We start from the raw sequence: 15226 nt of genomic DNA on the forward strand, positions 1-15226 counted from the left end.
TTGCTACAGTCTAAGGATCATTTTTCCAACAAACACTACATTGTGAGGACCGGCTGCTCCTTATGGGACATAAAGCCCGGGCCCCATAAGGAGAGGTGCTGTTTTTGGGTTTAGGACTAAAGTGTGAATTGAGTCTAGATTAGTTTTAGGGTAAGTGTTATAGAGATTAATGAAAAATGAATGGAAGTCAATGCAAAATCCCAGTAAAGATAGAAAAACATACTGTGTCTGTGTGTGCGTGCGTGTGTGTGTGTGTGTGTGTGTGTGTGTGTGTGTGTGTGTGTGTGTGTGTGTGTGTTTGTGTGTGTGTTTGTGTGTGTGTGTGACTGTGTCATTCTTTATCAGACCTCACTATCCAACCTCTTACCTCCCCTTTTGGGCCTTTAGGAGCATCCTGTGACCTCTGACCTCTTGGACAATAGAGGCCAGGACGTTTCCCAGTGAGCGCTGATGGAGCCAACAACAGGAACATGAGGGGTGCTCCTGGGAAACAAACTGTTTATTGTGCAGCAGGATGGACAGCCTCCCCCCCTCACCATCCCCCCCATTGCCCCAGTCACTTACTTTCTCACACAATCAGAGACACTAACCACACACCTCTCCACAGTAAAATCCTGTCAAACGACAGGTGGCAGCTCTAAAACCTGAACTCTGTTGCAGCAGACGTGCTCAAATGTCTCATATTTTCTGAAGGAAATAAGTGCATGTGTGAGGGCTTGTTTCTGGCTGTAACACAAGTACTTGCAGAAAGATAACAAGGATATTCTGCTTTCACCTAACACCCACACTGACACTTTTTTGCATCATTTAGCTTTGAGTTGTACTCTTTCTATCGCTGCGTACATGCCGTCCCAGCTATCGCACGCTTCTTCCTCTTTTTTTTTTTATTTTTAATTTTATTTGTTTGGAGTAAATCACGAGCTGAAATTTAATAAAAACCTTAAATTTAAAAAAAAAGAAAAAAAGAAAAGAAAAAAGTCTTTACCCAGTCATTTGTTGGTGCTGCCACTGCCTGTCTGTTTCAGAGGAAATCCCTCCTTTGTCTCCCAAGGAAGCTCGGCAAACTAGGAAAACCTGAATTTATCATCAGAGCACAAACAGCTGGAAAACATTTGATTAGGGAGAGTCACCGCAAAATGTATTAGTCAACATTTCACACTAGTTATTACCTACGCTCTGGAGACGGCTCGGTGCAAGAACAGCGCAGTAAAACAGTTTCCAGAGCTGTCAATCACCTTGCCAGGAGTGTGGTGCAACCCAGAGACACAGAGGGCCCCAGGGATTTCTCTATAAGTGCTTAACCCCAGAAGGATTACTGCTGCTTTCTGACTCTATGTGTGGTTATGCCTGTGCTCCACATGATGTGCATCTGATGAGGGTGGATCTGATGGGATTGGAGCAAGGGGGGCTGGATCTAATTCCAGACTGTTTTATTTATTTATTTCGCTTTCATGAAATAAAATAATCAATCATTAATAAAAGAAAATGTAATTAAGAGAAGGAATCCATAACCGAGACTCACTGACTCTCAAGAGTGTGACAGGAAAACGACGTACTTATGGAAAAAGCAAGTACATTAGTTACACTCAACAGTTTATGTACAAGGACACAACTACGCAGCTTTGACCAAAACTTTTTGACTCAAGATTTTAAAATGATATGTATTCAAGTTAGTAAAAAAAAATTGCATGTTTAAAAAAATTATTAATACTGGTTCTTCTAACCATCAAATAAATTAAAATAGCAGAATATGAGAATATCATGACACATAGCAATCTATGGCTTCTTGATACTCTGGGATTCAAATATGAAGTGTCTGTTTCTCTTAGCCGCTCTTGTAAGAAAATATCTACTCTAGAAAAGAGCCACTAACCAAACTCATAAATATCTTCAGACAATAATTTGAAGTTTAAATCAACTGGAGCAGCGAGAAACTAGGCTGGACAACATGGAGCCATGCATGGGCAGTAAGGAGGAGAACAGTAAGGGGAGTAAAAACCATAAATAAATAAAAATGAAACAAAGTAGGCTCACAGTTAGAGAATTGCAGAAAAATACATTATGTTATCATTTTTATTTCGTTTTTTCTTATCTTTTTGCACAGAAACTCAGAAGTCAGATTGGGTGGAGAGAGTCTGTAAAACAAATTTGCTTAAGTCTTGACAAAAATTCTGAACCGGTTTTATCTCTGAACTTTGGGCCATTCTAACATCAACGTGGTTAGATTCAAATGGTCCCACTTTAGCTACTCCTTGCTAACTTGACTTCCTGCCTTACATGAAATGTATTAATTATGTTTGTTTTTACCTCCAGCAGATTAACTTTCTCAGCATGACCCTGTCCCCACCATGTTTCATAGTAGGTGTATTGTGTTTGTGTTCAAACTGATGTGCATTTTCTCACCCCGCATAGAATTTGCATAAACATAAGATTTTTTGCATTTTGTAAAACATTCAGTAAAAAAAAAAAAAAACACACTTCTTTGTATCATCCAAAAGATTTCAAGAACGTCTACACAGCTTTGTGTTTAAGTGACAAATTGTGAAAATATCTACCTATCTATCTATCTATCTATCTATCTATCTATCTATCTATCTATCTATCTATCTATCTATCTATCTATCTATCTATCTATCTATCTATCTATCTATCTATCTATCTATCTATCTATCTATCTATCTATCTATCTATCTATCTATCTATCTATCTATCTATCTATCTATCTATCTATCTATCTATCTATCTATCTATCTATCTATCTATCTATCTATCTAACTAACTAACTAACTTGCTAAGATGTTGCAAAATGTTGCTTAGTGTGAGAACCTTTTCTTGTAATTAAAACTAAATCCCTTGCATGCTTGTTAAAACCGTTTAATAAGCACATCCTTGAATCTATAAATGTTTATATGATTACATCACGCTGGCCCTGCAAGCCAAAAAAAACTATAACAAAATAAGAAAAGCTCTCACTCGTGTGCTGACTTGTCTCGATGCCTTAGAGAAAGCCACAGACGTATGGAAAAACTCTCTAGTATTTGCTTTTAATATTTGATTTGACTTTTAAACTTATGCCTGCAACGAAAGCTACAAAAGTAAAGATAAACACTTGAGGGAGAAAAAAAAACAAAAAAAACCCAGAAACTTTCCAGGTCAGAGGTCACCTTAACACTGACAAGCAAAATCAAATCACAGCTAAGGAAATGAGCCATGAACTTCTGATTGCTCCATACATAATGACCCTTTTTTCCAGTTGCTCAGCTCAAGAATTATTTGATTGTGCAGAGTGCTGACTTCACTGCAAACATGAGCACTGCTTGCACATATTGCCTGTGTGTATAATCAAATCAAGACCACTGATACAAGGAGTGAACAAATATCTCTTAGTACGCAGGAACAATGGATCTTTGTTCCATAAGAGAGCTCTCAGAAAGCTAATAGACTGACCGAAGGTAGGACACCTCGGGGGGACTGTGAGCCCAGGCTTGTGCACTGCCATTAATTGGTAGTGCTTTTATTGGATAATTTAGACATTAGCAGGAGCCATTTAAGTTAATTTTGAAAATGACAGCAAGCATATGTGCTTTGTCATGGCAACCATGGGAACAAAAAAAAAAAAAGAAAAAAAGAAGTGCTATTGAAGGGAATGTGCAGAGGCGCAGACACAGCGTTAGCATGATTTCCACAGTGAGTGGAACGTTTACAGTTGAACTTTCATGTGACCAAAAAAATGACAGATCACGGGAGTCTGCTGAGTCTGTGCTTTCAGATAATACTACATCACTATAATCCCCAGAAAACATAACCTCACACAGTCGCTCTTTCTGACACATTTAAACCTCGGATAATGCGAGATTTTGCGACTAAAACTAAAAACAACCATAGGGGCCGGTGGGAAATCCCGCTCTATTTCATAGATGTTTTAGTCATAAAGACACAAACATTACTACACATTTCCTCGAAATGTTACACGGCAGCATTTTAATCTCCGCTGCAGAAGTCCCTGCTGTTTCCTGGCAGCTACAAGCCCCGCTGGTTTAAAACAAGCAATGGAAAGCAAAGAGTCATAATTTGGGATTGCAGAAGGAGCTACAGTAGGGCGACCCTGGGAGGCTTTGTGAACTGAGGCTTAAAGACAACAACGCGTGGGCTTGACTTTGTCTGAAAACCGCATGCTGATAAATGGCCTCTCCAAGTAGACAAACTGAGAACACAAGGCCCCCGCTGCACAAGACCCAAACTGCTACCTCTGCTGCTCACTGAATCTGATTACTGGCAGGCCCCGAGGACAGGCAGGTCATTGAGAGCACTGAGATGAGCAAACAATAAGATATTATCTGAAGGAATCTTCAGTTTTCCAAAGGAAAATGGTCCCTCTCAGTGTCACATTGACGATAGGATCGTCAACCTGACACTGAATCAGCCATTTAAGAAGAATGAACACTACGTCCCATTCATGCACACTCTCTAAAATAATGAGAGGTCTTTTTTCACCCTTGTTTAAGACATATAAAGGGGAGCTCATGCGGTTCTGCGAGACAAGGCCGTGCAGAAACCAGAGCATGCAGCTGACTCAGATGAATATGCCTTTACAGTGATTGGGTGTTGAATGAACAATTCCAAAGACTCCCCCCCAGCCCCCCTTTTTTTTCCTTTATATACATGAAAATAATATACCCATTTGACTTTCATTGCCTCTGATCAATTGTTATGCACATCTCTACTTATTAAAAAAAATAAAAAATGATTATCTGAAAACAAATAGTTTTCCACTAATGAGACAAGGAGTTTCAGTTTAAAAATAAAATAAAAATAAACTTTGCAAAAATATCTTTTAAGTGAAAGCTTCACGATACTTCGAGTTTGTTGAGTGATTGCTGCACTTTTGTTCTTTTCAAATAGTGACATCTTGTGGACACCTGGAGTCACCGAATACATTATGTCTGATGCAAACGAAAACCTCTCTCTTGAAAAGAAATGTCTGAAAGAACTGCAAAATTACTTTAAAATCATACATGTGCTTACATTAAACAATACGAGAGCCGCACATTTTTTAAAAGTTTAAATTATGCAGTAATAAATATTATCAAATCAACACTGAAGCCTTGATTTTTCTTTTTTTAACCAAAAAGAAAAAGAAATGGTTTTGAATCTTGTTTAGCTATTGCCATAAAACACTGATCAAATCAATTAATCAGTTCTAGACTACTGTAGACCTGAGAAAAAGTTCAGCTGTCCCAGCAAAGTTTTCCTGACATTTCCTAACAATTTTTCCTTTTTTAGCCCCCACACGTAAATTATTGAGATCAAATAACACATTTTAATCTTGGGCAAATTAGATAACCTGACTAAATAAAAAGGCTGTTTTATTTTATTTATTTATTTATTTTAGTTATTCTTTTCAGATGTGACCTTCAAACATCTTACAGCTGAAAATGAGGAGTGGTGTAAAAATTGTAACATTTTGCAAAACTGAAGAAAACACAACGCAGACACTGGTCAGGCAAGTTTTCAAGAAACAAGCAGATACACTGAAGGAACAGTCATTTCCAAGGTGAACTTGTTGTGGTTTACATGTGGCAGCAATCTGACAATATGTTTCTCTTTACCCGGTCTTTAGAGTAGGGTTTAGAGAAAGATGCATTTTCTACCAAAGGAAAAACAAAAAACATGTATTACTAGAATCTCCTAAGAACTTGTGAGCGAATATGTTATGGTCTGCCATACTGGATCAATCTGAACTGGAACTATAGGGCCATAATCACGAACCTTTGTAAAGGTGGGTGAAGTTACGACCGGTTCCAAATTCCAATCACTTTTAGTCACTTTTTTAGAATAGCTTGAGCACAGAAAAGTAAGATTTTGAATTGGCATACGCTTAATTCAAAACTAAATATTGCAGCATATTTGTGGGGTCACCTGAGGTTGGTTGTAAGCAAGAGATGTCCTTACAGTAAGATAGATCTTTTACAAGGTGGAGTAGGCAAACACTGCCAAGTCAAGATATTGAATGCTAACAGAATCCTAAGAAGACTGAATGTTGTAATGGGTGTGCACACTTATGCAATCAGCTTATTGCTTTATTATTATTATTATTATTATTATTATTATTATTATTATTATTATTATTATTATTATTATTATTATTATTATTATTATTATTGTTGTTGTTGTTGTTATTATACATTACACCCTAAGTTAAGTTTTATTTATTTGTTTTATATATTTTATATATATATATATATATATATATATATATATATATATATATATATATATATATATATATTACTGCTCTGAACCCTTGTTACTTAGGTCTCGCGATAGCAACTGTTCGCTTAGCACGAAGAGGAGTCAGACACACACAGCTAAAATATCTCCGGATGTTTTGTTGCTGTCTGAAGTAAGAGCGACAAAAAAGACACAAGGTTTATCGCACTAGTTGTGCTCTAGCCCAAACGCCCATACCTCCCGCATCTCAGACGTGATTTGTTGACTGAAGGCAGAGCTGAATTCATCAGTACGCGGCCACAGAATCCTAATTGTATGTCTGAGGTGCTAACTGTTAGCTGACAGGCTACCTAGCATAGCCAGCCACTGGAGCAATGGCGTTGAAAAGAATTCAGAAGGTGAGTGTATATTTTTTTGCTTTCATAACAGGCCAAACATTGTCGTGGATGTTTCCCTTTTAAAATGGCTCGCTGTTTAAAGATGGTATATTGGTGTTGCATTTCTACGGTTAAATTTGGCCTCAATGCTGTGTTTCTTTGGGCTGTTTTTCAAAATAATTCAAAGACAAAGGCGAGTTGACCACCACTGGCCCAGTTGGTGCATTGCTACAGTGATGTTGGCACACAATAATCCGTGAACCGCTTTTTAAATATGGTTGGTTGTTTGGCTGAAATGCTTTCTATTTAAAAAAGAAAAACTTTGTAATGTGTCCTGTCCTTCTGTTGGGATAAAAGTAGTTCAGAAGTCAGTTCACAGATTAACGTTTGGCTAGCTTTTATCGGTACGTTTATGAAGTGGGGACGTTGGATTGACTGGTTGCCATGGCAAAGATTTCCGGATAATTTCCCAGCTTTTCAGTCGACAGAATCCTTTTAGTTTCTCTAACGCTGTAGCTTATGATGTATTTACTCGCTGAATGACAGCTGCACGGCGGTTGCCAAATTTGAACCCTACAGTCAGTGTTGCCATATATGGAATGGCAAATGGGCCACTGGAGCAGGCTATGGTGTGTATTTATATAATAGGCTTCCTTTCAAGTGACGTTAAATAACAGGATTGATTTCTATTTAAGAGTCTAGTGTTTTGCTGTCTGTGTTGTTTGTGTTAATATGTTTATTTGTTGGGTTGGATTTGTGGTTAATAACAGAGAAGGTGAATATTTTTTATTTTGCTATTAGTAGGAGATCTTTTTTTAAAAATCTTTTTTTATGTAAAACGTTTTTGATTAAGTTTTGTGTTGCTTATATTTGAGACACATTGGATAATTTGAATTATTTACAAACAACACTTTTAGTTGTAAAACGTATTGCCATGTTTCATAAGAAATATGTTGCATAAGTTGGACTTTTATATCAAAACAAAAAAATGGGTTTTGCCTTTAAAAAAACAAAAAACAATTGGAATAAGTATTAGGGAATTGACTTGTAATAACCTTAGCCAGGAGGTCAAATTTTTTTTACTGTTAAAAAATTATTGACAAATTCCTTCCAGGTTTTGCAGCTAAAATTTAAAAAAAAAAACCCTACAGTTTTAAGCTGCATTAGGAAACAAACTTGAACAACTGTAAAACTTAGTTTGGTCTTTGCCAGCTGCAACTTCTTTTGCCACGTATGCTACAGAGAAGTTGTGACTAATCTCACTTAGTCATATAACTTAAAAAGTACTTTAGTTTGAACCTTGAGTCATGGAGATAAGTTGGAGATTCCTGAAAGTTTCCACTCATGGTAAAAACTGTTCCTACGTAGTGTGAGCTTAAAATGTGGACTGGTTTAAAATAAACAGAAAGTAAGTTTTTTTTGTTACGGTAATAATAGTTGAATCATTAGCTGTAAAAGATTGTTTAATAAAACTGCAAGTTTGTTTGTTAAACCTTTATAAAAATGCATTTAAATGGTTTCACACATTCAAGGCTAAATAGATGTGTGACTGTCTTTTTTCAAGGAACTGTCCGACCTGCAGAGGGACCCTCCTGCCCAGTGTTCTGCTGGACCAGTCGGTGATGACTGTAAGTATTGTGTTATGGACATATGGCTAAACGTAATAATATTAATACCGATACCAGGACTCCCTGGCTAAAAAGATATTGTCTTGTTGTACAAAATAAATATTTTCTGTTGTGTATTTTGAATTTTATATCAGTATATCACATTTATATCATTGTTTTTTTCTAAATAGTGTTTCATTGGCAGGCAACAATAATGGGTCCAGTAAGTACATCTGTTTCCAACTTTCAGCTAAAATATGAAGCGATGTTATTTAAAAGTATTTTAACTTTTGTTTCTGTTTCTATGCCACCAGAGTGACAGTCCATACCAGAGTGGAGTGTTTTTCCTCACCATTCACTTTCCAACAGATTATCCCTTCAAACCACCAAAAGTAAGAGTTGTCTTAAACTTCAGTAGTTTTTCAGTTTGGCACGATTAATTCATTGATACTAGTAGAACGCAGATAGTTATTGACTGCTATTATGTTATTTCATTTTTTGACACAGGTTGCGTTCACAACAAAAATATACCACCCTAATATCAACAGCAATGGAAGTATTTGTCTGGACATCCTGAGGTCACAGTGGTCACCTGCACTCACAGTGTCAAAAGGTAAATACCAGTTAGTTGCTAAAGGAATTAGGCCTGTCGCGATAAACGATAAATCAATTAATCGCATGATAAATTAAACCTAACAATCTCATTTTAATTATTGGCTTTATCGTCTCTTCCTGCCTTTTTTTCTTTCTGTTGATGACACTGAATGAAAAAAGGCTCAACTCCGGTGCTCTCTAGTAACCCCTCCCTTCTTCATTTCCTTTGTGTAATGTCCAGCGCACATTACACGAGCTGTCGGCCCATTTTCAAAACCTGAGAGACACATTAGCCGACAGAAATCCTAGGTATAACGCTTCAATCGGGTTCGATCGTGCCGTGTGGTGTCCAGCCACATGGGCACAAAATAATGGCTCCGAGTCCAGTTAACTGGATTTGTAATTTTAAAATCAGGCTTTAATCAATGCTTTACTAGAATATACCTGTGATGCATGTGGCTAGATTCAGCATAAAGTCCTGACTGAATGAAAATCAATTTAGTATGAACTATTGCATTAGGTAGTCGGATGTGCCCATCTTCTCTATTTAAATCTAGTGATTACTGAAGGACAATGTAGTATACAGGCTTCATAATCTGCACTCTTTTGGTTGAATGCAGTATTTATTTCCACTTTGGCTTTATGTTGTTTAGTTTTTATTCAAGTACGTTTTTTGTTAATGGAGACTGAGAATACATTTTATTTTTGGTTGTTTTGTTTATTTAGTTCATCAGTTCCAGTGTTTTGTGTTCTTTTGAAAATAAAGTCTATGACAGGAAATCGCATGCATTTTTAGTCATTTCTATTAAATCAGTGTCAAAAGGTCTTGAAACAATATTATCGTTTATCGCAATAATTTTTTAGACAATTAATCGCTCAGCAAAATTTGTTACCGTGACAGGCCTAAAAGAAATCACTAGCACTGATAAAAGTAGCGGTGGGTGAAAATATTGATGAGATTGATGCGTTTTCTCAGATGTTTTGTAGCAAGTAGGATATTTAAACCAACAAAGAGCATTAAGTATTACATGTAACAAGCTAATAAAAAATTATATATTTTTAAAATTTTCTCCCTGCAAATATAACTTTGACTTTTGACAGCCACAGAATGAGATTGTATAAGTTTTTTTTTTTCTTCTTTTTTTTATATTTCTACTTTTTGCAAGTCAAATTTCTAAATTCGAACCTGTTCTATTGAGGATGTAGAATATTACAAAGTAACTCCTATATTTGACAATACATTGATGAAGAGGAAATTTGATGCAGAAAAGTCAGACCACCTTTTTTTGTAGAGAACTTTTTGCTGGACAAAATAGAAATTTTAAATTGGCTGAAGTGTACAGGTTGTGGATTTTTGGTCAAATTATTGCTTCAAAGGAAGGGTTCAAAAAGCATTTAACTTTGCAGATATTTCTGACATCTTCATTTTGCTAAAAGAAATTCCAGAAATTCCATTGCATTTGGACTGGAGGTCTCTGCATCTCTTTAGTTACTGTAATGTGCAGCGATGTGTGTGTGAGAGGATAGTAGCAGTTTGGGCCTCATACTGTTACTGTTGAACAGCTTCAACACATGAGTTTTCTTTCAGAGATGCTTTTCCATTGGAGGAACCATTTTCAGGAAGCAGTGTAGTTTTCTTAGCCCCATATTTTAATCTCTGTAAAGTGCAGGAACCAGGACCAAACTAGTCCAAATTATCACAGTATTCACCAAAATTATCTTGCATATTATCTTTGTCTAATCTCATGTAGCCCTTATTGACATTTAAAACGTTAATGCAGTCAGTTGTCAAAACAGAAATGGTCATTAATTGAAGTGGAGAGTGCACTAGAAGTATTTCTGGAGGTGGACAAATGAAGACTCTCATCAAAGCCATATTTTCAACAGTTTGAACTGTTAATGTTATGATATTTTAATGTTATGATATACTCAAAGTACTGGGTATTAACATAGTAAAACTATCACAACCCCAAGGATTGTGTATTATTAACTGAATTTGCTGCTGCATGTCTGGCTGGTTAATGCTCCTCTGAAACTCAGACACCACTCAGCCTTTAATCTTTGCAAAATCAGTGAATATTACAAAGCTCCTCTGGGCTATAAGTGGTTTTAATTTATTTTTAGAATGCAGCCAATGTGAAATAATCACAAGTAATGGCTGTGAAAGTTATGGCTGTTGTCAAAACTGCCGTGAACAGTCTGGTGTTATTGCTGCATTGTTCTGATTTCACAGTTTTTAATCAGATTCTGTAGTTTGCCGTTTTGCGGGCTGCGATCCTCAGATCACAGAAGCTAAAGCAGCTACACTCCTGGCGGAGGACGAACCTTTTGATGTCGGTGAATGTAATTTATGCAAAAACCTCGATTGTGGACTTCACAGTGGAAACAGCTGACTAATTGTGTAAAGTAGAAGATTATGGGAAAGTAATTTCCAGGTCGAAATGACATTAAAGGTTGTGCTTAAGTAGTGCTAGGAAGCAGGTTATCATCTCAGAAGATCAACCCAGGGAGATTGACTCTGGTCACATTTATAGCAATTTGAGTTAAAGGAGAAACCACAATGGAAAGACTGGAAGAAAGCTGGCCTCAACATCACGTCTGCATGTCGATTGCTAACATCTAAAATCTGATTACACTTTTGTATGTATGTTATGATTTTTGGAAAAGATGTGTTTTTTAAATATTGACTTTTTTTCTCCAGTTGACAGTCATTAAATGTATTGTCTAACTTTTTAAGCTTTTCATTTATTTCTCCACAGTATTATTGTCTATCTGCTCCCTTCTTTGTGATCCAAATCCAGATGACCCTCTGGTTCCAGAGATTGCTCATACATACAAAGCTGACAGGGAAAAGTGAGTGCTCTTTGATTATTTTTATTTTGTTTTGTTTTGATTTAGAGAAATAAACTTTAAATCAGAGGTGTCCAAAGTGTGTCCTGATGGTCATTTACTGCCCTTGAGATAATTTTGTGAGGCTTTTGACCACTTGGACAAATTCTCATTTAATATGTTCAATAACTAATTAGCTGGTTTTACTCAAATGATGACTTCGATGCAACCAGGGATTAAACTTGGCTAAATGCAGCAAGTGTTTGCAAGGAGAGTGACCTGCTTTCTGTTCTTGTTGCTGAGAACCGTTTAAGGAATAAATTCTAGATAGCTATATATAGCTATATAAGATAGCTATTTTATGTTTTGCCTCCACAATGTATCCTTTTAATAGTCTTTGAACTTTTCAACAAAATATGGCATTTCCAGTTTATTGTTGGAACAATTGAAAATTTCACGGTAAAATCATTTCCCGATTTAAAAAAAAATAAAAATAATGACACTATTGGGGCCTGCAAGTGCTTTTAACTTGAGGTTTTTGGACACCACTGGTTTATAAAGAGTACAGAATCCAACTTGAAACCAATCTAAACTGTTGCTTGCTTTTTCCAGGTACAACAAACTAGCAAGAGAATGGACTCAGAAGTATGCTATGTGAGAACACCAGGGAGATCAAAATACAAACGAGAACAAAAGAACCCACAAAGGATTTGTTACTTGATACAAATGAACAACGGAGATGAGGGAAACGAAAAGTTTAAAAAACAAAACAGCCCACAATTTGAGAAGGAAGCGATCCAATGCGGTACGGTGCCTCTTGGCTTTTGGTGTGCTGAGCTGCTACAATGTGCTGTCCTTCATTACCGGTATAGATCTGCAGAGCAGGACCCGGCGGCCTACTTAAAGCACTCCCATATGGAATACTGGAATTTCTTTACAGTCCCTGATGCCACACACTGACTGTAAACTGGTAGTCATTCTGTCGTGATTATCACGGTTGTTATTCATACGCTTCGTTCTCATCGTCATGCTATTGTTCTGCAGAGATGCAAACTCTTCGATCTAGGAGAGTGGCTTTTCCTTCATTTCGGAGGTACTTCCTGCACCCTACTGGATTTCTTCTTATTTCTGTACTTTCATGTATTTAGTGGCCTTTCTGTGTTAGACTGTTTAGTAGATGTGCAATTGAGACAGAATGTTTCTTGTTGAACACAAAAGGGTACGGCAGATCGATTATCTGTTGGCAGTAACTGTCTCTACCCCAAAATAATGTGAAATTCAAAAAAAAAAAAATAGTCTCGGTTGTCCTCAGTAATTGAAACTCAAAAATAATTTTACAGTTTTGAAGACACTGGAGAGCTACTGTTTTAGAGTCAGTGTTCTGGGTCCCCATGGGCTAGATTTCCATTCCCCTACTCTCACACACGTTGTCATTGCACTTGTAACAATAGAAATAACCACCGGTCACTGATCTTATCATTGTGAAAAACAATACTACTGTCATTTTGTGTTATGTAGCTACAAACACGGCTAGTCCTCCACTTAATGCTCCGCTGTGCTCCACCCCGTTGGTACAGTTACTCAGGTATCTAACCAAGTTATCAGACTTGACAAGCATCGACCCATTATATTATCTTCCCTTTATGTACAGTGCTCATCTCTATTCACCTTAGGGGAAAAGAAAAAAAAGAAGAAGAAGAAGCAGCAGCCAATTTTTCACTAAGAGGCAATGTGTTGCGCACAAATAAATGCTGTGTAAGAAGTACTGTCATCCTCGCTATCCCTCTGCAGGACTTTTGATATTATTCATCGAAGAACACCAGGATTTCATGAGCTTTGAGATGTCATAATGAGACTTACAGACTTACACGCTACTGTTTTACTGTAATATAAGGGCCCTCTAGTTTCTGGTGGCGTCCCTTGTAGGAGAGGAGTCTGTGCAAAACTTTGCCATTTTAAGTCGTGAGCACTTAGTTAATTGACACGTTGAATATGATGACACTATAAATTGCTTTAAACAGATGATATGAAGCTTTTTCTTCTTTTTTTTTGGTCATGTTCATGAGGGGTCTGCAAAGTTTTGGAATTAACTGACAGTAACACATTTTGTCTGGGTTATACATATGTGACTGTATTTTTTGAAAGCTTTTAGTTTTAGGCTTATTTTTCTTTTTCTTTATGTCACAAAAACTGAACGTGATTGTGAAGTGTCATGATGTCATATTTTTAATATACTCCACTGCTGGACAAGGCAGATAAGAAAAGTTGTGATTGTGTCTCATTATGCTGGTGCTGCCAATATAAAGGGAAATGTTTTTTTGTTTGATTTTCTGCTATTGAGGCATTATTGAATAGGTTTAACACAAGGAAGGTGCATAGTTAAGCATGACTGATTGTAGAAGCTTTGTAGAATTAACACTGAATTAGGCACATAACATAGATTTTTATTAGCTGTTGTTATAGAAGCCAGTTAAAAACAAGTCCTAGAAAAAAAAACCCAATGCATTCTAAAGCATTAAAAGTATATTCTCTATATGCAGTGAAAGGCTTAGCTGCACGATCCAGTTGCTCTATAAATTCAGTTCAAGTGCAGTCATCTATTTACATGTTCCAGCTGTGCAGCTCAATTCGCCCTCGAGTATAAATACGAGCGATGCCACATTTTAATTTCTCTGTCGAGCGCGCGCCGTAGAATTTTTTATAGGCAGCTTTGGCATGCTTTGCACTCTGGAGAACCTTCTCAGCCATTTGCCAGATATCAGGGATTTTGTTACATTTCATCTGCCTAACACCTCAAACTAAAACATTTTTTAGCCTTAACCCTCATTTTTATATATCCTGGAGGATGTGTCGTTAACCGTAAATTAGCTGTCAAGACCTTAGCCCCAAATTGGGTTGTTTGTCCCGTTCAAAGACACGGGGAACCTGCTTGAACAGTACTAATGTCATGGCTTTTGTCGGAATGCAGAACCTGCCTTCACGCATCTGAAAATTTGGAGTAAATTATACTTCAACTGCCACCGTGAACCTACATGTCTTTACATAGTAGAAACAAGATAACTAATAATGACATTGTTATAACATGAAAATAAAGTTCATCTTGGTTTACTACTGTCTGTTTTGGTGTTTCTGTGTTTATACGATGAGCTTTACCGGGCCAGTGATGGTGTTGAAAGAGGCATAAACATTTCACATAAATTGAAGGTGTTAAGGAAACGTGTGAGCCGTTAGTCAGGCGTGCACGAATGTGGCCTGTATGAAGCCGTCAAGATGAAAAGTCCTGTGTGCAATTTGCTAAAACCCAGACAGGGAAGTTCAGATATGTGAACGAAGACCCAAGTTGTTTTGTTTGACCTACATGCAAAACACTTTGGATGGCAGAACATCAACACCTTCTTGGTGACACACAGTGGTGGCAACATGATGTGAGCTAAATGAAGGGCAGTCCTGGAAGGAATACCTGTTAGCGCCTGCAAAATAGTTGGGGCTGGTGCAGAATTTCACCTCTCAGTGGGATAATGACACTAAACATGCAATAATTTCATTTTGCATTTCGGTGATGACGTCTAAATAAAATATTTAACTCAA

The 15226-nt window shown here is 37.0% G+C and overlaps 1 protein-coding gene across 4 annotated transcripts; it reads left to right on the forward strand.

Annotated features, from left to right (window-relative positions):
* Window positions 1-6320: 6320 nt before the first annotated feature.
* On the forward strand, window positions 6321-14746 carry ube2d4 (ubiquitin conjugating enzyme E2 D4). 4 transcript variants are annotated; one of them, XM_081610559.1, is made up of 7 exons: window positions 6321-6629; window positions 8173-8236; window positions 8407-8438; window positions 8530-8607; window positions 8723-8828; window positions 11611-11662; window positions 12251-14746. In XM_081610559.1, the coding sequence occupies exons 1-7, from the start codon at window positions 6606-6608 to the stop codon at window positions 12294-12296; spliced, it is 402 nt and encodes a 133-aa protein (XP_081466685.1). In that variant the 5' UTR covers window positions 6321-6605; the 3' UTR covers window positions 12297-14746. The 4 variants fall into 4 exon arrangements, with proteins under 4 accessions (XP_081466685.1, XP_008417297.1, XP_081466684.1 ...); XM_008419075.3 differs by having other exon boundaries at window positions 6324-6629; window positions 11569-11662; XM_081610558.1 differs by lacking the exon at window positions 6321-6629 and adding an exon at window positions 7069-7237.
* Window positions 14747-15226: the final 480 nt, after the last annotated feature.

Source organism: Poecilia reticulata, chromosome 9, assembly GCF_904066995.2.
Source record: "Poecilia reticulata chromosome 9, P_reticulata-male-v2, whole genome shotgun sequence".
Classification (NCBI taxonomy): Eukaryota; Metazoa; Chordata; class Actinopteri; order Cyprinodontiformes; family Poeciliidae; genus Poecilia; species Poecilia reticulata.